The following is a 24,843-nucleotide window of genomic DNA, read 5'->3' on the forward strand; positions in this document are numbered from 1 at the left end:
AATACAAGGTTCCAGGATTCAGGAATCAATGGATTCCAGAATCCCTAAAGACGATGGGCGAGTTGCAAATCGAAACGTTGGAAGGAGACATGGAGGACCTGACCTGGTCCAAAACCCAAGAAATCTTCACTTCTACCATTAAGGTCTTCAAACCAACTAAAATTAATCTTGAGTCAACAGTGAGGAAGTTCGATTAGAACTCCAAAAAATTCAATCTAACACAATGTACACTTCTAATAACTTGGCCAAAGCAATCTATTACTAGAAAGGGTTTTTTCTAAAACCTGCAAAATCATGCTTAAATTGATAAGAATGTGTTCTGAGAAGCAGTAGCATAATTCAAATTCCCATTTCATAAAAAAAAGGATTTTAAAACTCTGGAGGAAAGGCATTCTGGGTATATGAAAAAATTGGGTGTAGTGAAAAAAGTATTCAATTAAAGAGACATCAGACATGCAATTTTCATTCTGGAAATTCATTACCAATGGAGAAATGACAATCCCAAAGTTATATGTATCTTAGCATTGATTTGTTGAAAAATTAATCATGAAATAACATAAGATGGAAATTAAAATATGAGATATTAATATTATTACAACAAAAAACTGCTGGTTAAGCCTTGGTGTATTACATTGGGTAAATGAAGAATTTTAATGTTACATGAGAGGAAGATAACTGGTTAAAGGTTTCTTCTGTAATTTCTAATCCACCATAAGTTCATAGTAGGGTAGTTTCCTTCATCAAATAAAATGAAAGGCATTGATTACAATTCGTTACAAGTGTATTCATAATATACAATTTTTTTGGTTTTAGTTATTTAGAAATACCGGTTTAGACGATTGGCAAGGGTCAATTTTATCCTCATTTGAAAAAGGCCAGATTGGCACCCATGCGATGCCACTCCATGTGACGTCACAGGGACCTAGTTTCTATACGACTAGATAGGAGTTTTACATTGTCTAATATTACCAATGCATGCATGAGGCACAGAGCTCAGGGAAACATTTCTTAATAATCACCTATTAAAACTGCCTACAGCCAGAAAGTTTCCTTCGTTTGATAGGGTATTAATAATCCTTATTTAAGCCAAGCGCTACCTGCTAACAGTCTGCATCATATCGTCGCTCATAGCCTCGCACCAAGGTAATCTTACACGGTGGCAGCTGGAACCTCAATGACGTCACAAGGTCTTTTCCCAGCATTCATACTTAGCTGTCACGTTTTACTCGCTTGAAATTTTTCACTTTTCATTTAATTGCGAAAAATAGATATCGTCAATTAAAAATCTAAAAGCATGAAATCAATACTCCAGGAGTAATTCTTTCGATAAAATCTTCCGATTTAGGCAATTAAAAAAAAAAGGAAACCACCCTATTGCACTCTTCAGGCCCCTGTACACTGGCTACTTTTACAATGCAACTACTTAGTTGCTTTGAGGAAGTTCCAATGAAACACACAGCATTGATTTCGGCCTCGCGCATGGGTGACTTTTTAGTTGCCGCAGCTAAATAATTGCATCCAGACCTATTCCGAGGGTGAGTAAACTGTTGCCGGCAGGAATAGATCACATGGATTTTTAGCATTAGTCCACAAGAATATGGAAATGCCAAGATACCTAAATGAAAGTGAGCCCAATAGTAATGACCACTCTCAAGATGAAGTTTCATTCTTTACAAAGTGCCACCTATTCCCCTTTAAATAAGGCCTTTCTACCATGTAAAAAACCCTAACTAAATCAGTTCAAAAACAGCAGTCTCGATTAAGTCTAACTTTTCTGCACTAGACGAAACCCCTCAATACTCATCATTAGGGCTCCTTGATTTTCGCAGATGCAAAATTTTGCAAATTTTGGCACATTTTCAGTATTTACGCGAATTTCAATGTTTTTTACTTTTTCCACAATTTTGAAAGGATTTTTGATCATTTCGCTACCTTTTAAATTTCAAACAACCAAAAAGCACTTCTTTTTTCTATAAACAAATCCGCAAATAAAGTTGAAGCCACTAATTTAAACAAAGAGCTATCGCCGCTGCCGCATTTCCTCATCCCAAAAACTCTCACTCAAGGCGTTATCATTGACATCGCTACGCTGCCATCAAGTTCCTTTTTCCAACCAACTAAACATAGCTTGTTCCGACAAGTGTCAGGACAAAGAGCTCCCAAAGCGGCCGATAGTACGTTGTAGAACCAGGTGCATTCAGGAGGAGTGACTGCTAGTCCCCGATGTGGATTGGAGCCGGCCGCTATGCGAACCTCCCTGACTGCATGAACGATTCGGAAGGGCACCCAAGTTTTGGCTTTAATACCTCATAGCAACATGTCCCTGGCACAAAGGATTAACTCAGCTGAAACGAGTGCTAGGCAAGAATCGGCCTCATTAAAATGTTCCAAAAAATAACTCTGCCCTTGTAGCGAATGCGTGTGGCTACTACTGTTGTGCACTGGGAGCCCAACCCCCGTCTGCGTATGAAGAAGGTGGTATGGTGGCATATTTGTAATCAAATGCACATGAGCTGCGATAATTTCAACTGAGATTAAAACGATCTTTTAAAGATGGCCACCGCGCACAACAATTTTCGAAGCTCATTTTCCGGCAGTCCTCCGTTGTGTCCAAAATTTGTTCACGGGAAATGTCTAGATTTTTGTTAACGTTAAGTAGTTAATATGTGGGTTAAAAGTAAAAGTCATATCTCCAAGTGTGATTTTTTGTCTCTTGGAATGCCGAAATTCGTTAACGTGTTTACGAGTGAGCTGGCGAAGGATTTTATGTTTTTGAGAGACAAAACCAAATTGCAATATACAAATTTTGCAATGCAAGAATTGAGTGCATCATGAGGATTCCTGACATAAGCGCCTAGCCACAGTTCTTCACCTAAGCAAGGAGTCCCATGAAGCTGGACCATCGGCACGACAGGTTTCACTGAAAGACTTTAGGTAAATCAAAGACAGCCAAGCTAGATAAAGAACAGTTCAACTATGATTTAACAGAAGCATTTACAAAGGCTGTTATACTACTCGAAAAACTAGAAAATCTTGCTCTAGAGGTTTCCTCAATAAAAACTGCCATGGTTAGTTTTTCTTATGAGTTAAAAGAGGCTGTAAAAGATAGGCCAGTTAGAATAAAGTGCGACAAAACTGCTGACCGAATTGGGAAATGCATCTTCATTGTTATTATAGAGCCACTTAATTGCTCCAGGAAGCAGTGTATTCACGTAGTGCTGACTCTTTAACAGTTTGAAGCCCGTAGTATTTTCATGAGCAGGTTGCAAAAAAAAACCAGGGCTGTTATTGTTTTTTATAAAATTATTTCCTAATCTGAAAATAACATTTAGTAGCCACTAAATGGTAGCACCTGCCATCCAAGAAGACCAGATAGCTATAGAAAGAGGCTAAACAGTTCAGGTCAGCGATATATACAGGGAATATTTTTCCCCAGAATCAAATACAAAAGCCTGAGCTCTACTCAGGCTCGGGTGCCTGGCAGAAAATATACTTCCCACGAAATATTTGGGCTTCAAAGTGTTAATGGTACCATACTATGAGGACGTGGTACATATATTGTGTTGGGCCTACAAGCTCAACTTAGTTGCCAGCATATACGGTCTACAGAACTTCAGGAGCCCAACACGCATTACACTATGCAAACTTTTCTTCTTGAAGAAAGCATCAATATCCGTCACACCTAATGAACAAGTACCCCAATGGATAAAATTGTGCCAACTTGTTCCTATTCCTGTATTAACGAGGTGCATTCAATGGGATACATTAGCGGAATACATTAAAGAATATTGTAAGGACTTAAGAATTTTGGTCAACATCGGATGAAGAGACTAGATATATGCTATAAAATTGCAAGCATACGTAGACTGTTCGTTATTTTATATGTTAGGAAGTTGATAAGTTAAGTTTGAAGTTTTAAATATTTTGCATTACCTTGTGATCAGTATTCCCCCTTTTGATATGAGTTGCTTAATAGTATTTGGCTTGATAAAAGTTCATATTTGTTCTTGAAAAAGGATGTTTTATTCAACGATTTTTTTCTACCACCTTTATCTCAAAATGGATTTATTTACTGACTTTATATACTGAATTTTGGTCCATTTTTATACCGCTAAGTGAAGCTTTTATTTACCATAATCTAGGAGCCCTACTCATCATGATATTCAATATGATCATCATGCATGCTAGTCTTGATTCTCATAAATCACCTTAACAACTTTTCCCTGTTTTCATTACCTCAGAAACTACTAGCCTCTGTGTTTAGTCTGGCTTTGTATCGACTACTGTAATAATAATAACAATAATAATAACTAAGGTAACTAAGGATGTAACTACTGTAACTAAATAACTACACACTGCTACTCAATTATGGAGGAGCTAAGCACCAAGCCTTTTTTTCAATGAACTTATGTAGAGACATATGATTGGCAAAGATTCCATATTGTCAGCTGAACATACCGCCATTTTTTCAATCCTGGACATTCCTTTACTTTCTATTACAGAAATATAGCCAGTTCATAAATTTTAACTTTACAGTAGACTCTCGTTAATATGAACAACATTATTACGAAGTTCTCGTTATTACGTCCCAACGAAAAGGCCCATCCCATCTATAGTAAAAGAAATGTTATTAAGAAATTTTCGTAATTACGAATCTCAATCCCGGTCCCGGCAGTTACAAAATGTACTTTATTATGAAGTTCCACAAATAAGCAACAGCACTTTGGTGGATATACACTACACTAAGTTATAACTATTGTGCTTCATTTCATTGCCACTCGTAAATTGGAGGTACAGTTAGTCCTCTTCTAACGAACAATTGATTTACAACCTTTCAGAGATACGAACATTCGATATTTCAAGCGTGTCTGAAACGTCGCATTTGGCTCCTTTTGAGTTAGCCGATGCGACGTGGTATGGCATAGAGGAACTTGCAATTTGGGCATGATCTGAACAAAATGTGATTGAATCTGGTGTGAAGTCAACAGCTGTTCAGCGTTTCGCCCTTTCTACCTTCCCGTGGACAGCGATTTTTTTTGCTTTGGCTACATCGCACGCTCGGCTAGATCAGTTCATCACAATCCTGAGTTAACACACAATTATGATGCAGTGTTGCATTCTGCAGGATAACCGCACTCCTCAATGTGTAGGTTTATCAACTTGCGAGAAAGGTCTCGGAACGCATCTTGTTTGTATATCGAGGACTTACTGTATTCGGGAAGATATCAACCCACAATTGCATCATGCCGTATTCTTCTATGGTGGAAATGAAAGTACTTGTTTTTATATATTTTTTATAATTTAATCGCATATACATACGCAGTGCGAATATAAGTTAGGGAGATTGAAGAGACCAGAAATTTTGATAGACTTTTTTTTACGACAAATCCTAAAAGAAACGTTCATACTAACTTCGTTATTATGAACCTCTGGTTTTTCTGTCCCTTGAACTTCGTAATAACGAGTCTACTATATAACACTATTCATACAGACATGCAAACAAGACAAAACTTCCTAAGCAATGGTAGTTTCCACCGGAATATTTCTATGGGTTGAAAATGGTATCATATTTTAATATGATATACTCTCTTTAATTTCACTATCAAGTAACTTGCAAGTTTCAGAGACAAACAATTTTTGGGTGTTCTTGCATTGAGCCAGACATCAATTTTACATGATTTTTCATATGAAAAATGATAAATCTGTTTTTTTTTTTAATTCATTGGTCGAATAATTCAGATTGGGGATTTATTAAAGTGTTGTCAAGACATTGCTCTGCCGGCAACTCTGCAATTGTCACCATGCAGTTGTGGGTAATCACATATGTTAATCATAAATAAGTTTTAATGGCTGGACATTTATCTTAAAATGTACGAAAGCTGTTTTTTTTAAACCTCCGATGCATCATGAATAGAACACGAAGTGATTGTTTTAAAATTATTTCATTGCTAAATAAGCAGTGTCCGAAATGACACTGCTTAAATACCTAAATGCCATTATGATGATAAAAAAATTTTCTCATGCCTATGCTTGCTGCAATTAAAATTAGTGAAGTACTTGTCGCCGCATGATCAAAATGCAGACTACAAAATATAGTGCCGTGACGAAGCCTTGAACCCTGGCCCCCCGGAGGAGAGCCAGATATGCTTACCACTACACCAACCAACCCATCTGCGTTACTTTGGGATTATATAACGCTTGTTAAAAATACCACTCGAAAATTAATTAATGGCAAACTAAGGCCCATTCAATGGAACCACTATCAGTTCAGAGATGTGTTCGCCATTCCAAATGCCATAAAAATCCTGCATTGAAAAAGGAAGGGCAAGGTACATGGTCTCCCCTTGTTAGATAATGAGATACAGTGGAAGCCCCTTATAACGACAGCTGTTGGGAACAGAGAAATCTGTCGCTATAGTGAGTTGTCGTTGTTACCGAATGCAATTACATCATCACAAAAAAATCACTCATCAGGCGTCACCACGGCTGTTACTGCCGAGAGGCGAAAATTACAGCATGATAGCCGTTTTAAATCATTATTTTGAACATTTAATTCACTAATGATCATATTCACTTGCAATCTATGATCAAATCATATGTAATTATGCAGGATGCTATATGCCGAGGCATTAAGAAGTCGATTTTAAAAGTCCCAGCTTCAGACTCACTCGTACTGAACTGTGCATTATGAGCTGTTATTATCCTTATTTCTTGGATGCTCCAAATATACATGTCATAACTACCAGTTATGGTTATGCATCAGACTATTAAATGCTAAAACTTCGGAATATGTTCAAAAATTCATACCTTCTATCTTTCCGAGTAGTAATGAAAATGATGGGTGGCTGCTGCAATTGGGTGACGAAAGGAGCGTGATAAAATTTTAGGGTTCCACATGAGCATTGCAATTCTATCTTTTTCAGGTTAACGGCGGAATAAAGGTGGAAGTAATCTTCTTATGCTTCAAGTCTGCCTGTATGAATGGTTTAATATCGTGTTTCAAAACAGCCGACTCAAATGCTATCGGAATCATGAAACCGAACAGCAATACGGCATCTAAAAGCATATTAGTCATATCAATTATCTTCGGTGGAAAGGGTGAAAAACTGTTTCAAATAAATAGAAGGACAAATGATAAATGAAGTCCACTCTTTGTCTGTCTGTTAGCAATATTTATGTTCCGTAGAGATTCACGCAATCAGACGCAATATCAGCGGACGTAGAGACCTCTAGCGGCAGTAGCGCACACTTTTTGATAGGAATGCGGGAATGCTGACTGGAACTGAAGAACGCTCGTAGTGTTAGGCGGCAATAACACAATTTTAACGTTTCTTAGTTCTATTGGTGGGTGGGCTGGGCAATTGTCAATGAATAATAGTACTTTTTTATTCCTTCCACCAATCCTGGCATCAAACGCTCGTAACCACTGCGTGAAGATAGCAGCCGTCATCCAAGCATTTTAATTTGCTTCGTAAGTGCAAGGGAGAGTATTAACTCCCTTAAAACATCGGGGATGGGCGGATTTCCCCACCACGAACGGTTTTAACTTATCTGAACCATCCATATTGTTTCATAAAAGAACAGTTAAGCGGTCTTTACTTTTCTTCCCTCCTTTGCAGGGGTCCGTTCGAGTGGTGAGAGTTTTGTCCGGGAGAAGGTTAAAATATATGCCCGTCTCATCCGCGTTGTAAATATCGAAGGGGCTGTAATTGTCCAAATAGTCTTTAAGGACCGGAGCCCAGCCTTCCACAGCATTAACGTCAACACTTGATGATTCACCGGATAGTTTGTGAAGGGATATCCCCTTCCTATTTTTAAATCGTGCAAACCATCCATCCGAGCACTTAAAATTGTCTTCACCAAGCCTCTCACACAAATACTCAGCTTTAGCCTTCATCATTGGGCTGGTGATAGGAATCCCTGCGGCTCTTTGCTGGCAAAACCACGAGAAAAGAGCAGTTTCTAGCTGCGGATGCTCTCTGGGCCGCAGGTGTTTTTGAGTGCTTGGACGCCCTTCTTTAAGCACTCTCGAACGAATTTGTTCTTTTTTCATTAAAATAGTGAACAATGTCGATGTATTAATTCCAAATCGCCTCGCTATTTCACTCTTTGAACACTCTCCACTTTCACGATCTGCAATAATTCTCATTTTGGTTTTTAAATCCAAGGACTTGCGTTTACCAGCCATGGTGCTAGCAGACGGGCGGAATAATTTTTAAACTCACTGCGGAGGCGCGGGAGGGAGATGACAAAAGAGCAATGAAATGTGTACTCGAGAAATTTATTAAGGAAAGAAGAATAGGAGAATACGGAACATGTAGACGTCGACGTTGGCGGAAAAAATGCCGTTTTAAAAGCATTGAATTCCAGAGATGTGGCACGTGGTCAAAAAGTCAACCTGTCGTAATTACGAATGGTGCAAGAGAGGAATCGAGCCATTATCGCTAATACGAATTTATTTTACATTTAAATCATAGGGTTTAAAATGGTTCCTTGGGTAGCTGTCGCTAATTCGAGCTTGTCGCTATATCCCGTACTCGTTATAAGGGGCTTCCACTGTATATGTAATTGATGTCATCCAATATACGATCATCATTCAGGCTTAATATCATCTTTAGCTATGGATGACTAGGTATATTAAATTGCTAAATAAGGAACAGAAACTGAGAACCAGTTCTTAGGTTAATTTTGTTCACTATTTAGATAATCAATTGAATGAAATTGATGCCATTGCAGAATAGATCAAAATTCACACAAAAAAACTGTTTTAATCACTGGTTTATTTAGCATATTCAAGTTCTCATTTTGGCTCATAAGTGGAATATTTAAAACACAGATGTCTTTTATATCTTAGCTTTGCAGCAATTCCTCAACTTAAAACTAATGAGCAGGGTTCCAATTTGTTTTTTGCAGCAATTACTTCGGAACTGATTTTCCTTGGCACTTTTTCAGGTTCTGACCACAAGAACCAGTAGAACCAAGAACTAAACTCACTTTTTACTCTTGTCTCTCTCATTTTTTGTCATGCATTTTCATGCTGTGACATATTACTCCCCAAGATAGGATAAATTTGTAAATGTATGCTTTTTGGGGATTTGTCCCAAAACAATATCTAATTTCTATTATATTCTATCCCAATCCTAGAAGTTAGGCAGCGTGATAAAGCATATTAACCTTTATTCTTTCCCTTTCGACTTCATTCGTGTGTTACTGTACATGAAGAGAAGCCTACTTTTTAACTAAATATTTCTGGCTGGTAACAGTACTTACAGTCCAGGCGGCGAGAGTTGTCCGATGACAGTTGAAAAGGAGGGGCGAAGAACCCTACGACAGCACAGTTTGCAGCCAATCAATGTCCCCAAAAAACACCTCACACCCTCGCTCAGTCATCCAATGTTGTCGCATGCATTTGAAGCACCAAAACAAGCCTGAGCCACCAAAATAAGCCCTTTCTTCAAATCACCAAAACAAGAGATATTTCCTTGGGGTCTTTCATGCTCGTCGTCCCTGCCAACTCCTTTCTTCATGAAACCCTTTTGTTTACATGTGATGAGGGCGTTTCCCTTTCTTACCTGGCAACATTGCCCACCTACCCCGAACTAGACCCTTCCAAATGTCATCCGACAACTCTCAGCGGCCGGACTGTATACTAGCACCACATCTCCAGGCAAAATTTAAGATTCCCTACCTTTATCCCGAATCGTTTTTTCCGACGACCTTTTTCCCACATTTTTTTTTCCGAATCCATTTTTCCCGAATAACCTTTTTCCCGAAGTCAATTATACCGAACGTCTTTTTATTTTTCGATACTGTACCGAACGCTGTTCCTCCTCGATATCCTCCTAGTCTATGGAATCAACATGAAGCTACAAAAGAAGGTTATGCAACAACAAATAATGCATCTGAAGGTTGGAATAACCGCTTCAGGTTACTAGTCGGGAAAAACCACCCGGATTTATACTCGGCTGTAAAAGAGCTGCAGAAAGAACAAGCTGACACAGAGATTGCCTTGATTGAATTAAGTGTTGGGAAAAGTATCAAGGGCAAGCCAAAAAAGAAATGGTACGACATGCACGAGAGGCTGAAATCGGTTGTAGAAGAATATGAAGATTACAAGAACGATAGGAATTTTCTTGAATTTCTTAGAGCTATCGCGCACAATATAATTTTCTAAAAAAATGATGTATCTTGTGTATGAATATATTTGGTTATGAAAAATATGAACTCATTTTTATACAATCGGGAAATAAGGTGTTCGGTAAAAAATGTTTCGGAGAAAAGGGTTTCGGGAAAATTGCTTTCGGGAAAGAGGACGCGTTACGATTCGGGAAAAAATTCTTTCGGGAAAAAGGTCGTCGGAAAAAACGATTCGGGAAAACGGTCGGGTACCAAATTTAACATGAGACAGGGTGCACTAGGAGTCTTTTTCACAAGAAGCTCCAACTGTATCTCACAAACTAAAGCCTCAACAATCTCAGACAATCTAAGCAGCTAATTAACCTCAGGAGCTAGAGTTTCACAAGCCTGAATTTGGACATTTTAATGTACCATTCAAAGACATTTAGGGACATTGGACAATCCCCTTATTGGAGACCTTTTCCACATCTTTACGAAAGCTGAGAATCCTTTTCTGGGGGCAATACACAACTAAGGTAGAGAGCCAGGTCCTACGGATTTTGTTAATAATAATAGGGTAGGGTAATCACAGAGCTGAGTGAAATTTCTTCACAAAGCCACTTAAATTACCTGATTTAATTCAGATATCATGAATTAATTCAGAATGCAAATGAAATGAGCACACTTCAGTGAACAACAGTACCTAAACGTATCTAAGAAAGGCAGTTAGGAGGAACTGATGAAGAAATAGGCAAAGGAAGGCACATACTGATAAAAATGCAAATTTAGGAAAAAATAATTGAGTGCTGAGAGTTAATGACATTGATGAATGATCCACACCATTGTGTTGATTATGAACTCAGTCATTCAAGCAATTTGTTTTCTAAACGCTGTTATGCAGACGATTTTCACTCTTACGTTAAAAGGAATTGCTAGTGATAGTAAAATGATGACCCCCATTGCATTTGTGTAAATAGCAATAGAAGCTATGAGCTATGTTGACTTAAAACTTTCAGGAAGTTAACCTCTTCATTCCCAGTACTAATTTAATATCTACAAGGCATAGAAAATATGAGGAAACTTCAGTGCATGCCAAGTACAGTAGATGAGGTAGAATGATATTTACAAAGTAAAGTTGAACTCACCCTCTCCACATCAAGACCAGAGCCTGCAGAACCTCCACTAGGGATTCGTCCTTTACCCTTGCCCTTTTTGCAACCAGTTGCATTTGCACCAACAGAGGATATGGCAGCAGCTGGTGCTCCTGGGGTACTGGCAGAGCCTGCAACTATCTTCTCACCAGCATGACCACCTTTTTTCGGTTGCAGGTATATGAACTCTTGGGGAAGATAAATTCGACTGCAAAAATGTATTTAAGTTATATGAAAGTTTAACTACTTGTAACTTTCCAGATTTATTCATTTAATAGCTTGAACTGATTGCAGCCATTTTACATAAGAGAAGTAGCCAAATGTTTTAGAAATGGTTGAAAATCAATAATAGTGTAATATCAAGAAAATTTGCCTTAAAATATAAATAATTCATTTATTTAACTATAATTAACACGATTGAAAAGGATGCAAAAATTAAAAAAAAAAAACATTTTAATGCTGCATAACTTCCCTGGAATAATATTTTCAGGAGGACATTTCTCCCCTTAGATAATGATGATATTAGGTAGTTTAAATTGATCTTGACTTACTACCCACCCACATCACTTGAAGGTATTGAAATATCAATAATATAACCACAAATAAAAAGTAGGTTAAATAAAAGGTTTTCTGAGTAACTGCAGATGTTACAAAGTTCAGTTTGTACAGCAAACAAATGATTTTATTCTCATTATATTTATTTTGTAGTTAAAGTATCTACAGAGTGATGGCTTTACACATGAATAATCTCAAATTAATTTCCACAGTATTATATTGTAGTTGATACTAAATTAATTACGTAGCTGCCTTGCCTCTTTGAATTGCCCGTTGTAAATGGCAGACCTCATAATTTTGCTGGCACAACATAGGCATCACACCATGGAGATGAAAAATCATCATAACCCAACACTATGCTCTCCTAGTGCCAAGTTGAACTTCATAATTTTTCAAGGCCCTTTTCTGGGATTTCACATCCTTTTGTCTCTAAGCCACTCATCATTTTTTAGCATGATAATTGGCAAAGTGTTGCAGTGTGCTGCCATCTAAGTTACTTTGTAAACTGCACACATGAAAAGCATAGGTGAAAGGGTGGTTTCGGCAACTTCAATCCACGGGAACTCCATAAAATTGACCTATGCTTAATGCTAAAGCAGAATATTTCAGTGATACATCAAGAATCGAGGACTTCAAGCGCTCGAAAGGTTGGTTATGCAGATTTTAAGCACGAAAGTATTATCTCCCTTCATCATTACTGATGAAACCAGCAGTGTATAACCTGAAGCCGTGGAAGAAAAGACTGTGATCCTAGCGGAATATCTTACGAAGTATTCCCCTCTTGATATAACACAGACCAAACAGAACTCTTCTACAACCTACTCCCGAACAAAATCCTTGGAAGTACGGGGTGTTTCTTCCAACGATGCTTTCTAGAGGCAGATAATGCACTGTTAGCTATGACATCTGTAAAAAAGCTAATACTATGCTTTTGGTTTATTTTAGAGATGGGTCGAATAGCAGATTTCTCGAATTCGAATATCGAATTCGAATATTAAATCATTGCTCGAATATTCGAATACCTCGAATTTCGAATACCTCGAATACTGAATGATGAATGCTAGAATGTTTGACTCGGTTGCCTATGCAGCAGGCAACACAAGATTTTGGGGAGTAATTTTGATTTACTAATCTCTAATGATTTTAATTTGATGCTAAGTCTCCGTCGTATTTTGACATTTATTTCTTTGCGTAAAATGCTTAAATAAACTCAGAAATACGTCGTGTTTGGTCTTATTCTTTTTGAAATTACGCGCACATTACTAATATTTCAATTCAATAAAGGTGTAACATCAATTGACGAAAGTCATTCTTAGACACCTTTTGTGCTAATAGATGACTCATGCAGCGGTTGACCTCCACAGAAATGGAGAACTTCGAAGCTGGTAGGAAAAAAAGGTCAGTGGGGGAGAAAAGGGAGGGCCAGAAACACGTTTCTATTGTTCTCGTGTAACCCGGTATTTTTTCGAAGCTAAGGTCTTCGTAATATGATCCCTGCGCGAGCTGTGACCTTTTTTTTATTTCGAAGAAGAGGAAATCCTCAGAGGGGTGGGCTAGTGCTGAATGGAGAGTGATACCGGATCTTGGGAAATGCGCTAATGTAAGTATCCCACGGTACTCACACAGCAGTTGACCTCCAGAAATGGGGAACTTCGAAGCAGATAGCCAGAAAAAGGTCAGTGGGTGAGAAAAAGGGGGAGGGCGTGAAACACGTTTTTATTTTTCTCGTAACTCGATATTTTTTTCGAAGCAGGGGTCTTTGTAATGCGATCCCTGCGCGAGCTGGGACCTTTTGTTTGATTTCGGAGAAGAGGAAAGCGTCAGAGTGGGTGAGGCGAGTGCTGAATGGAGGGGGATAGCGGATCGTGGGAAATGCCCTAAGGTTGCTATCCCACGGCACTGAGGTTCTCCTGGTGGGGGGAATCGGGGATTTTCGGATTTTTTCACCCGACCATTTTCGGTTCCACTCGTCGAACTCTTTTCACCGCTAAAATCCACGAATTTGATGTAATTCGTCAACTTGCGTAAAACGGCGCTGCGAGCACTAAATGACTACTGTTCTCTACATTTTTCCGAGTCAACTACCAACGACGTGCGTGCGACAGTGTATGACGCGAAATTCAAAGTATTCGAGGTATTCGAGGCGGTACTTTTCGCATAACTATTCGAAACCTCGAATATCGAATACTTTCTAATATTCGAGGTATTCGAGTATTCGCGGATACTATTCGCACATCTCTAGTTTATTTTCTTTAAAAAATTCTGCATCCTTTTTCTTGTTTAGTAGTCATTATTGAGAGTGTTAAATCAATAAATTCATACTTTTAAGTTTTGTGGGCATAAGGGTTCATCAGATGCATATGCTTTTCCATTTCTTTGTTACATATTACCCGTGTGTTTTATATTAGTCGCAGTTTCTTGAGGATTGCTTTTGTTTCACTTAAGCGACATCAGCATAATATATGCATCATATTTTTCATGAAATAACATCAAGTTAATATCTTTTCTTATATAACCAATTTTGATTCAATTAATTTTTATTTTTGTACCGTGGATACACTCAATGCATTATTTAAATGACATCGCGGGCGTAACACTCAAAATAAGAAATTTTTGTGAGACAAAGGCAATTTTAATGACATCATTATGCATACTTGGCAGACTTTTAAGCTTAGATGATGAAGATATTGCACTGGATGAAAGAAAAAGTCCTCCGAGGAAGGATTGTTCTACCACCTTCCACCGTTTTTGTCAGCAGAAACAAACACGATACGCTATTTCACATAACTTCTGCGAAATGTGCAGGAACAATTAGCATAAACCCATAAATATTGTATAGCAATATAAACTACATTCATAAACTAATAGAAGCATTCGAGACAAGAAATAACTGAGATACAGTTTTACCACTGATTGTTCTAATTTTCAGCAACAAAAAAAAATAAATAAATAGTTGAATGATCACATAAATCTGTGAAGAACATAGAAAAATGACTTGGTCGGTTGAGCTTTGGTTTAATGATTGACAAGGCAATGCTGTGCATGATTTTGATTAAGTACGGTGCTTATAAATTGAATGGCTAGTTTATTTTTAAGGTAAGGGAATTTAGTGATGAAAAAAACATCGCCTTCCTTATGGATTTACAATCAATGTTTCTCTGATAGAGATAGCTCCATCATCACACCAATCCTGTTCCTATATCAAATAATAACCAATAGGGTTACTGGCTATTATTTGCTCCACCTCCGGCAAAGCAACAATTGAGCACCTTGAGGTCTCATTTTATTGAGGTTGCTCTGCATATATTCAAATACTTTCACTAAAAATTTGAGAAAGAGGAGCTGTACGCAGAGTAAAAATGCACATAGCTTATCGGAGGAAAATCTAGATCACTCTTATTTACAGTATTGAGTGCTTCTTTACACAAAGAATTTGCTATATATACACTTGACTGTAGCTTTAAAAAATTTACTTTCTCAACGAAGGCATCCAAAAAGAAATCAAAATCCTCTCGTGCCAGAAATTACAGCCGATCACTCTTAGGCAAGGACTACAATTCATCAAAATAATTTTCTTAAATGTACTACTTACTGGTTAATAAATAGGGGATCTTCGTGTCTTTTGAAGTACATTGGTGGTATTCGAGGCTCCGCGGGGAACTCTTTCATCTCAAAGTTTGTAGTTTTTGACACGATGAGGCCCATTGCAAGATCACATATAGCCCAAAGTTTCTAAACACCAAAGAGGAAAAATAATTATAATAGCCTGCCTTAATTTATATTCATTGAGATATAAATTTTCAAATGAATAACAGACCAAATAAAAACATTTCAGAAAGCAGTATTTTGAAATGAGGTTTAATACCCATCATATGCTCATATTTTGAGCAAAGGTGCAACAAATGGTTTATTTTATACAGACAGAAGTCAGGAATTACTTCTGATTGACATACAGCTTAAGGGGGACACCAAATATGAGAGATACTAATAGCAACCAAATGGAGGAGATTAAAGAGTGTCAGTCAAATATTACATAATACATATCTTGCATATGTTACCTCAGATGCCACATCTTTACATTAAAAGAAAGCAATGCCTACTTTAAGTGGCCATGGCATTTATACAGATTGAACATGAATGAAGACAACACAATAGAGGAAATATATGAAAGTTATTAATTATTGATGGACAATTTCTATATAAACATTTTCAATTCAAAAGATTCAATCAGTACATAAACAATTATACCACCCCAGTGCTTGACTAATAGATACATGAAGCATGGCATTTAAAAGTTAACGAATAAAAATAATTATGAAATAAAAAAATCCACTGTTCGTGTTATAAAGTACACACAAATGTGATATAGCAAAAACTACTAGGGGATAACTTAGCACCATTAATTAACAATTATGCTAATGATGGGAAATGAAGCCTGTTTCTTTAAATAACAATGCAAAGTAATGATTATTAACAAGTTTTGATTAACAAAATAAACTTGAATAATATAATAATCTGTCATCATTAATCACAGTTACCCCCTGAAAAGCCCACTCCTGCATCACGCTGACCTACGTCCCATCCTTGACCACTCTTTCCCTTTCTTTCAGGATGAACTGCCACATGATATGGAATGACTTTCAGTGAAACTCATGAGAAGCAGCTCACAGACAAGAAAATGGAAAAGAAGAAGCCCACATTTGTGGAGTAAGTGGACTTAGAGGTGTTTGACACCATTGATTGGAATTCTGAGGGAAATTTTGAGTTCTTTACAAGAATCATACACCATTTAAACAAGACCAAGTAGTGGTGATAAAATCAGGACTCAGCTGTGAGGAAGAAAGCATTTGGAAAGGAGTGAGACAAGGCTGAGTGTAACCAAATATTTTCAACATTTATAACGAGAAAGACATCAAGAAATTCAAAGAAAAGGTATTTCGCGTGAATATCCATGACGAAAAAATAAACATTCAACAACTAGCCAATGGCATATCAGTCATAGTAGTCAAAGATTAATTTGAATAGAATTCTGGAATATATGAGTGGGGAAATGGGAGGGTATCAACTGAAAATAAGCAAAAACAAAACTAAGATATTAGTATGTAGCATAAAATAAGAAGTCAATTCTAACATTGAAATAGGGATACAAAAACTAGAAGAGGTAAATGAATTCTGTCATTTTGGAAGTAGAATACTTAGTGATGGAAGAAGCAAGGAAGAAATTATCTAGAGAATAGCCCAGGTGAAGAGAGAAAAGAAAAATCTACTTACAATAGGAAATTTAAGCATAGAAAGAAACAATTTATAACAGCATTCACTAGGAGTATGCTCTATCAAAGTGGGACATAGAAGTGGAGAAATCAAGAATGTAGACTTTCAAAATGTGATTCTACAGAAGAATGATGAGGACCAAATGGATCTATTGACTAAGTTATGAGGAAGTCTTCAGAAGAGTTGGAGAGAAGAGAGGCCAAGTGAAAACCTTGATAAGGAGAAGGAACAATTTAAGCGGCCATATCTTGAGACATGATGGCATAATGGAGACAAGCAGATGGCATGAACGGAGAGACCTCAAAAACATATATGCAGAAGGTAAAGATGGATATGTTTGATAGGAAATACGCAGGTATGAAAAGATTAGCTGGCATGAGAATTGAGTGGAGAGTTGCATCTAACCCATCTCAGGGTTGTTGACCATTGTTGATGATCAATATTGCCAAATAAAGCCTTAAATATGTAAAAATGGATGCAGATAATGAAACAATGAGCAACTTCCTCATTCCACAACCACAGGTAGTATACACAAAAGTTAACAAGTGAAAAAAATATGGAAAGGATGGAGTGTCACTTGCTCCAATAATACAGCAGCTCGATGATTCATAAAATCTGACAGAGACTTTACTCCATCTCCTCATTGTTGTCATTAATAATCCTATGACAATACATAACATGGCGAAGAGATTCTACAATTTTGCCAAACCTTTAGCTCAATTGCTAACTAATAAGAAATAATTTTTAATGACTTACATAGTTCATCTTGTCATCTCCTGACCGAAGAGCATCCACATGCATTTTCATTCTTTCCACTAGAGTTTTATAGAACCCGAAACAGTAGCCTTCATTTCGGGTCATTAAGGGCTCAAGAACAAACCACAAACACTGACGTGCACGCTGAAGTTGAGTATGGTCTTCATAAGACGTAAACTCAGGGTCATGAGCTAATACAGGTACAGCAAAAACTAACATGTAATCTGGCATTATGTGAGGCAGCTGGTCTGCTGCTTTGTCAACTGAAATTATAAAAAAAAAAATATTATCCACCATAACATACATATTTCAATTGTCACGCAAAGGTTTATGTGATGAACCATCAATAAAAACCTACATCCTCCAGTCATGGTGATAGACTTGATGTACTCCCTCCTCTTGTTGATATCAGCAACCATGTTTTGACGAATTTGAGCTCTCAATCTTCTATCAGATTCTTGCCCAGCCAAAGCATAGTAGCCCATGAAATCCAACGGCAAGCACTTCTGTGGAATACCTCTACTTAGTCCTTTGTGAAGCTTACTCGCAAAGGTTTCCCGAACATTAAGCACTTCATCCTGGAAGTAAACAATACCAATAGAAACCCAATTTCTACATTATAATCGGAAAGTATTTCAGTTAAAGGCAAAGGTAAAATTTGCTTTCTAACTTTAATTCACAATAAAGCATATTCCCTGTTGTTCTAGCCTTTCAAAAACTCAAGACAAACTTTATAAAATAAAGCTTACATTCATAAGTAAAGAGAGATTGTAGAATTGCTCAGCTGTAAACTGATCACCAACACCTTTCTGCTCACAAACTTTGAGCATCGAACAGCCTGCCGCCAAGCGAAGCCAAGCCATCTCAGCTTTGCTGTAGAAAATAATAGATTGTTAGTTCATATCAAATTTCATATTTTATATCTAGAAATAGAACACATGAACCACAAGCAAATTTTCCAATGGGCACCTTAGTTTTCCTTCATCAAGAAGGTCTCCACGGCGGCTAATGACAGCACTGAGCATTCTGTAAGTCTTCTGAGCAGACATGATATCAGTCTTCAAGCCTAAAAGCCATCTAGCCATCATCTTCATTCCTTCAATCTAAAATGAAAAACAAGTAATAATAATAAGGTTTATTATCCGTGGGCAAAATACATTTGCATGGAGTCGTCAAAAAGTACAATTACATAAAAATGATCAAGTCAGTTATATCACAAAACAAAATACAGTGCAACCTCGATATAACGACACCCCACGGTGCACTAATAAACACTCGCTATAGCGAATTGTCGCTTTACCGGAGGTGGAGCAAATAATAGCCAATATACGTGTTGCGAACAGATATACAGGAACAGGAGTGGTGCGGCGACAGATAAACATCTATCCGACAACGTAAGCATAAATCCAGACGAAAGGCGATGTTTTTTTTGCATCACTAAATTTCCTTACTCAAATAACGACTAACTATTCAAACAATTTATAAGTGCCGCACTGACATAAAATCATGCAAAGCATTGTTTCGTCAATCATTTTATTTATCGAACGACAGTTTACCACATAAATTTGAGACTGAGCACTCCATTAACTTCATTTCTAACAGATCGCTAGCAATTACAGAGGTTAAGGAGTCTTGATGAAAGTCTTCCAGAGGTGAAACCCTCGTTATGGCGAGAGCCAACACCTAAAGGGTCTCGTAAAAACGAAATTTTTAACACGCTTATTATAGGGTCAATTGACGGTGCATCGGCTATCTCTCGTAATAGCGGGGGTGTCACTATAGCCCGTACTCGCTTTAACGAGGTTCCACTGTATACAACTTGTTCTAATGAGTTACAATTACAAAAAACAAAAGTACAACAAGAAGGTCATTTAGGTTAAGAACAGTATACAAAGATAAATCTTAAAAGACACAGTTCATATATTCTTTTACATCATAGAACAAATGTTTTCTCAGGATATTTTTTACGGATAATTTGAATTTCTGATATTCTAGATCTTTGATTGCAGATGGCAGTTTGTTATAAATGTTGAATCCTTGGTGATTTAAACTTTTCAGTCTTTTAGCTGTTCTATGGCTTTTTAGATGGATGAGTTCATTTGATCTGGTGTTATAGTTATGAAAATGAGAGTTTTTTTCAAAACACATGTGGTTCTTGTGAATGAAGGACACTGTTTCTAATATGTAAATGCATGGTACTGGTAAAATGTTGAGTTCTGTATATATTGGTTTGGTGGATGTTCTTAAAGGAACCTGTTTCATTATTTTTAAAATTCTTTTCTGCATTTGAATCCAATTCAACTTTGGAGTACAATAAGTACATACATGAGACGAGTAGATAAAGCTGATATGTAGGTACTTGCCTTACTTTTCAGTACTAAGAAAAACTATGAAGTGGACAAAAAAAAGTGGTGTTGTGGTTGACCAACTGTGCTTTATTTAATTCTTTTGTGGTATACAAAACATTGAACACTTCTACCCATTTGACCTTCAAAAAAAAATTTTTTGAAACAGCCAACGGCTGGTCTTCCAGTGATGATGACACAGAGGGTGAGATAGGAAGGCCGACTCAGCGAGTGCCTCAGCAGGATAACCTGGCAAGGCTAGCAGGGGGAATGATGAAACACACTCTAGAGAAGATAGTGGGGTATGGGAAGAAGAAATACCCATCGCGGATGTGTTGAGTTTGTTCTGCTAATAAACTTAGGAAGGAAACTCGTTATATCCGTGGATTCTGCAAGGTTCCCCTGCACAAAGGAGCATGTTTCACCAAATACCATTCAAACACTTACGTACTACAACCTCTGGTAAGTAAAATGCTTCAAATTTTATTAAAATACGTTACAAAGTAAACATTCTATGAGGGTTTCCATGTACCAGTGTCTCTTAAGTTAAAGCTCCTTAAAATGCCCGATCCTACCGGATGAGATTGGAATTAAATACCCGGTCTGCAACGTGTTAAATACCACAATAGGCACTTTTTTCTGATATTTTTCTCAATAATAACATCATTAGACTTGATACAATTCCTAAGTGAAAACTGCTCTTTTAGATGACAAAAGATACGTGAAAGTGGTTTTATTATTTGCCACGTGTCATTTTAAAACCATATGATGATGGTAATGAAGAAAATATGGCAATTTTATTAGGATTTGATAATTTTTGCATTCAATTATTTATTTGATTACCTACATGACAGTTTTTTTCTGGTCTCATGGCAGGAAATACGACCTTTATGCAATTCATCAGTGAGTAAACTTGCTCAAAGAATAACACCTTGATTTTGTTCTCATTGTCTAGGATTTAGTTTCCACTGACCAATACTTTGATGACTAATCAATGACCAATCAATTGACTAATCAATGATGCAAATGAAGTAAAAGCGTTAAAAAAATGATGACTCTCGGACATCATCATTTTCAGAGATTGCAGCAATGATAGGGATGACCCTAATGTCTTTATCCCCATCACTTGTCGCCATCACATTTTCCATCACTGAAAAACGTGAAACATGGCAGCAGCCAATTGCCACACGAGATCCAAGGCATTTTGTAGTGAAGGGGCTCAAGTTCACACACTATTTTGACAATGAATCAATTGATGATTTTTTGCTCTTTTTTCTTTACGTTTCATTTTTCTCGCTAGATGCAATCGATTTGAGTTTCTAATATGATGTTTAAGTAGTTACCAGTTAATAAGTTAGAAGAGGGCAATAAATGGTCATACCTTGCACCTTGTTTCCTCAGGAAGCTCATCTTCAACACACCAATCCTCATCAATAAAATGTTTCCGTTCTCCTAAGTCCTTCATTAACAAGTCTTTCACAATCTACAAAAATAAGAGTTGAAAACTAATACACCACAAAAAAGAAAATTGAGACTGAAAAAAAGATTCATTAAGCAATTTACATTTCTTCAGATGCAAAATTGAATGACTTTATAGGGCTGAAGCCCACTCTTCTTAAATCTTACTGGAGTTAATTTTATTCCATGTGGTTTTTCAACTTTCAACCAGAACACAACTGTAAAAAGTACAATAAATAAGTAATGCTTCATTCAAAAGGGTAACGTACTTTGAATAATAAACATAAAATCACGTATAGCAAAAATAACACCGTGAAAAAAGTTAATTATACTGTACCTTTCTTGACACAATATTTTTAATCTGGATAGGAAATTTATCAGGTAAATTATATGCTATGTGTCCCAAAGAAACTATGGCCGTTCGGTAGTATGGTGAAGTGTGCGTCAAATTCTCCTTCAGTTTCTACGAAGAAAAACATAAGAATTAAACTTCCACTAAAAAATTCAAATTCTTTAAATTCAGAGAGTGCAGATAATTATTGCTAATATAACTGATACTCCCAAGCAATATAAATTATTGTAAAGGACTTACCTCTAAAATTTCCGTAAACACAAGATCCTGATTATTTACAATATTCACAAAAAGGCAACGGATGGCTTGTTTTGCTTGCTTTGGTGTTCCAGTCTCAGCAAAATTTTGGCACAAAGGAATAAGCACCTTTCCAATGTCTGGAAAAGCTTCCCCTGAAAACAAAAAAGACAAAACTAAATTAAATGCATCATTAACTTTAAATACATGAATAACTTATTTTGCAGTTTCGCAATGCTGTTTGCAGTTCTTCATCATTTCATGACAGATGATTTTTTCCAAATGGAATTTTATTTATTTAAGGACACTTGTGAACGAATTTAGAAACACTACATATAAAGAGGCCTGCCTAGAACCTGAGGTAGGCTATTTTCGTTTTATATTGCATAATTCTCAAAACAAGTTCAAAAAACTAAGCTGCCAGTCCTAAATGTATCAACACTAAAAGAGGTGGAGCACTATGCATTTTGTTTTTGTGAAAACCATACTAATTTGCAGAGTCATTAATAATTTGTTAATTATTACAAAATTATTGTGTTTTAAAGCAAAATTTTGTCGAACGTGACTTATGGAAGATGTACATCAGCAATAGATGTTTTGTAGCTTTCAAAGACCCAAAAAATGATAGCAATATCATGTTCATTATTTTGAAGCATATATTTTCAATTTATAACCAAGATCATAAGTATCCAGTAAACCTCTGGAATTCATCTCTACATATGCATGCACCTTTAAAGGGTAAACACAGAAACATTCACGTGAGGAAATGACTCCTCAATTAACTGTGTGACTTCAGATCTCTGACAAAGAGAGAAAAAAACACAAGAACATCCCAGAAGACTAATAATCATTAAATGCAGGGGAAACATAAGAGACTAACAAAGATAAACGTTGTGGGTATATGGTCCTTTTCTATCAAGGACTGAAAGAAAGGGTGAACACTGAAAGGACCCTCAGCTTCCTTGGGCCTCGGCAACTTGGGCAGTGCAGAAAGGATATCTTGTGAGAATCAAGATTACGGAACATGTGAAGGCCAACCATAAATATGCATCCAGAAATGATATATTCATTCTTCATTAAAACTTTTGCGGGTACTCCTCACGTTAAATAAAAACTTTTGGCATATTTCGCCGCGTCAATTTCTGGGTGGCCCTAAGGTTTCCCGACCCCTGCTGGTCACTTTCTCACGGGAATCTCTCGAGAAAGTGACCAGCATCGGTCGGGAAAAGTTGGGTCCACCCAAAAGTTGACGTGATGACATAGCCCAAAAGTTTTTTATTTAGCATAATATATTACTTATTCAATTTCCACCGCTATACATTAGGTGATCAGAGAATTACTGAAAATTACTGAAAAACAGTTTATGTATTCTCACTGATTGAAAAACAAACATTTGATAATAGCTCTTCCTTATTAGCTAAAAGTAACAATTCATGATTTCAAGGCACTGGAGAAATTATATAGTTGTCCCATCGGAAAAAGTAATATTCAATCAAGTTTTTTATAAGCGGTACAACTTAGTGAACTTTGATAAATACGTGTTATAAATCTCTAAAAGTGAGTTAATGTTATTTAAAAATACTAGAGATGTGCGAATAGTATCCGCGATCCTGGAAATCCTGGAAATTATTCGATATTCGAGATCTCGAATAATTATGCTAAAGGTACGACCTCAAATACTTTGAATTTCACGCCATACACTGTCGCACGCACGTCGTTGGTAGTTGACTCAGAAAAATTTAGAGAACTCCAGTTGTTTAGTGCATGCAGCACCGTTTTAGGCAAGTTGACGAACTAGTACATCAAGTGAAGGCTATTCGAGTTCTCCACCGCGTAATCTCCTCCATGGCTGCCGACGTTTCGGGGTACGAGTCGTACTCCATCTTCAGGGCTGAGTGTCATTTCTCCAAAGGTGTTTGCCTTATATAGCGTGCCGGGATGTCTGGTTCCCTCTGATTGGCCCTTGGTATTAGCCAATCGGATTTTATTCAATACAGGTCTCCGGAAAGTTTAATTAGGGCCGATAAATCAGCCCCTGGCAGTTTTTGCTCAACAAGCGAGGGCCGATATATCAGCCCGGTGGCAGTAAAAGGGTTAAATTTCAAGAGCAGTGGCACGGGCACACTCTATGCCCCATCCCGACTATGTTTCAAACTGTGTGTGATTGTCCAAATTTGAATTTGATGCATGTGAAACTAGAGACAGACTCTAAGAATGCTGGATGATTTCGACGAAAATATGAATGTGTTACAAAGAAAAGTTTCCACCAGCATACTCAGTGTACCAGCACGACTGCTTTAACACTTTGAGTGCTAACGACGTAATATTATGCCGCATGTAGGCATGAGAAAATTGAGAGCAGCGTAATATTACGATAGGTATATTGTACACATTGTAATGGCTCCCGCCTCCAAATTACGCCGCTCGTATTTCTCGGATTCATAGATGAAATCTTTCAGTTCACTCGAATGGCACTATGTAGCATATGCCTTCATATTTTATTTTTGCAAGTCATACATTGTGAGAGCCATCAGAACTGATAGCTACGCTAGCACTGAGGGATAGACCTGGCAAAAATGACCCAGCACCCAAAGGGTTAAGT

At 37.2% G+C, this 24,843-nt stretch overlaps 1 protein-coding gene across 5 annotated transcripts in view; it reads right to left on the bottom strand.

Annotated features, from left to right (window-relative positions):
• Positions 1-24,843, bottom strand: part of LOC124159296 (sister chromatid cohesion protein PDS5 homolog A) — a 78,937-nt gene that overhangs the window by 29,179 nt on the left and 24,915 nt on the right. For all 5 annotated transcript variants that reach the window (XM_046535020.1, XM_046535019.1, XM_046535015.1 and 2 more), the window contains 9 exons: positions 22,245-22,396; positions 21,990-22,115; positions 21,576-21,677; positions 18,819-18,952; positions 18,599-18,722; positions 18,208-18,427; positions 17,850-18,112; positions 15,415-15,554; positions 11,262-11,475 (listed from right to left, as the gene is read on the bottom strand). In XM_046535020.1, coding sequence (XP_046390976.1) covers positions 11,262-11,475; positions 15,415-15,554; positions 17,850-18,112; positions 18,208-18,427; positions 18,599-18,722; positions 18,819-18,952; positions 21,576-21,677; positions 21,990-22,115; positions 22,245-22,396 — 1,475 coding nt within the window. The remainder of the gene's footprint in view (positions 1-11,261; positions 11,476-15,414; positions 15,555-17,849; positions 18,113-18,207; positions 18,428-18,598; positions 18,723-18,818; positions 18,953-21,575; positions 21,678-21,989; positions 22,116-22,244; positions 22,397-24,843) is intronic.

This window comes from Ischnura elegans, chromosome 5, assembly GCF_921293095.1.
Source record: "Ischnura elegans chromosome 5, ioIscEleg1.1, whole genome shotgun sequence".
Lineage (NCBI taxonomy): Eukaryota > Metazoa > Arthropoda > Insecta > Odonata > Coenagrionidae > Ischnura > Ischnura elegans.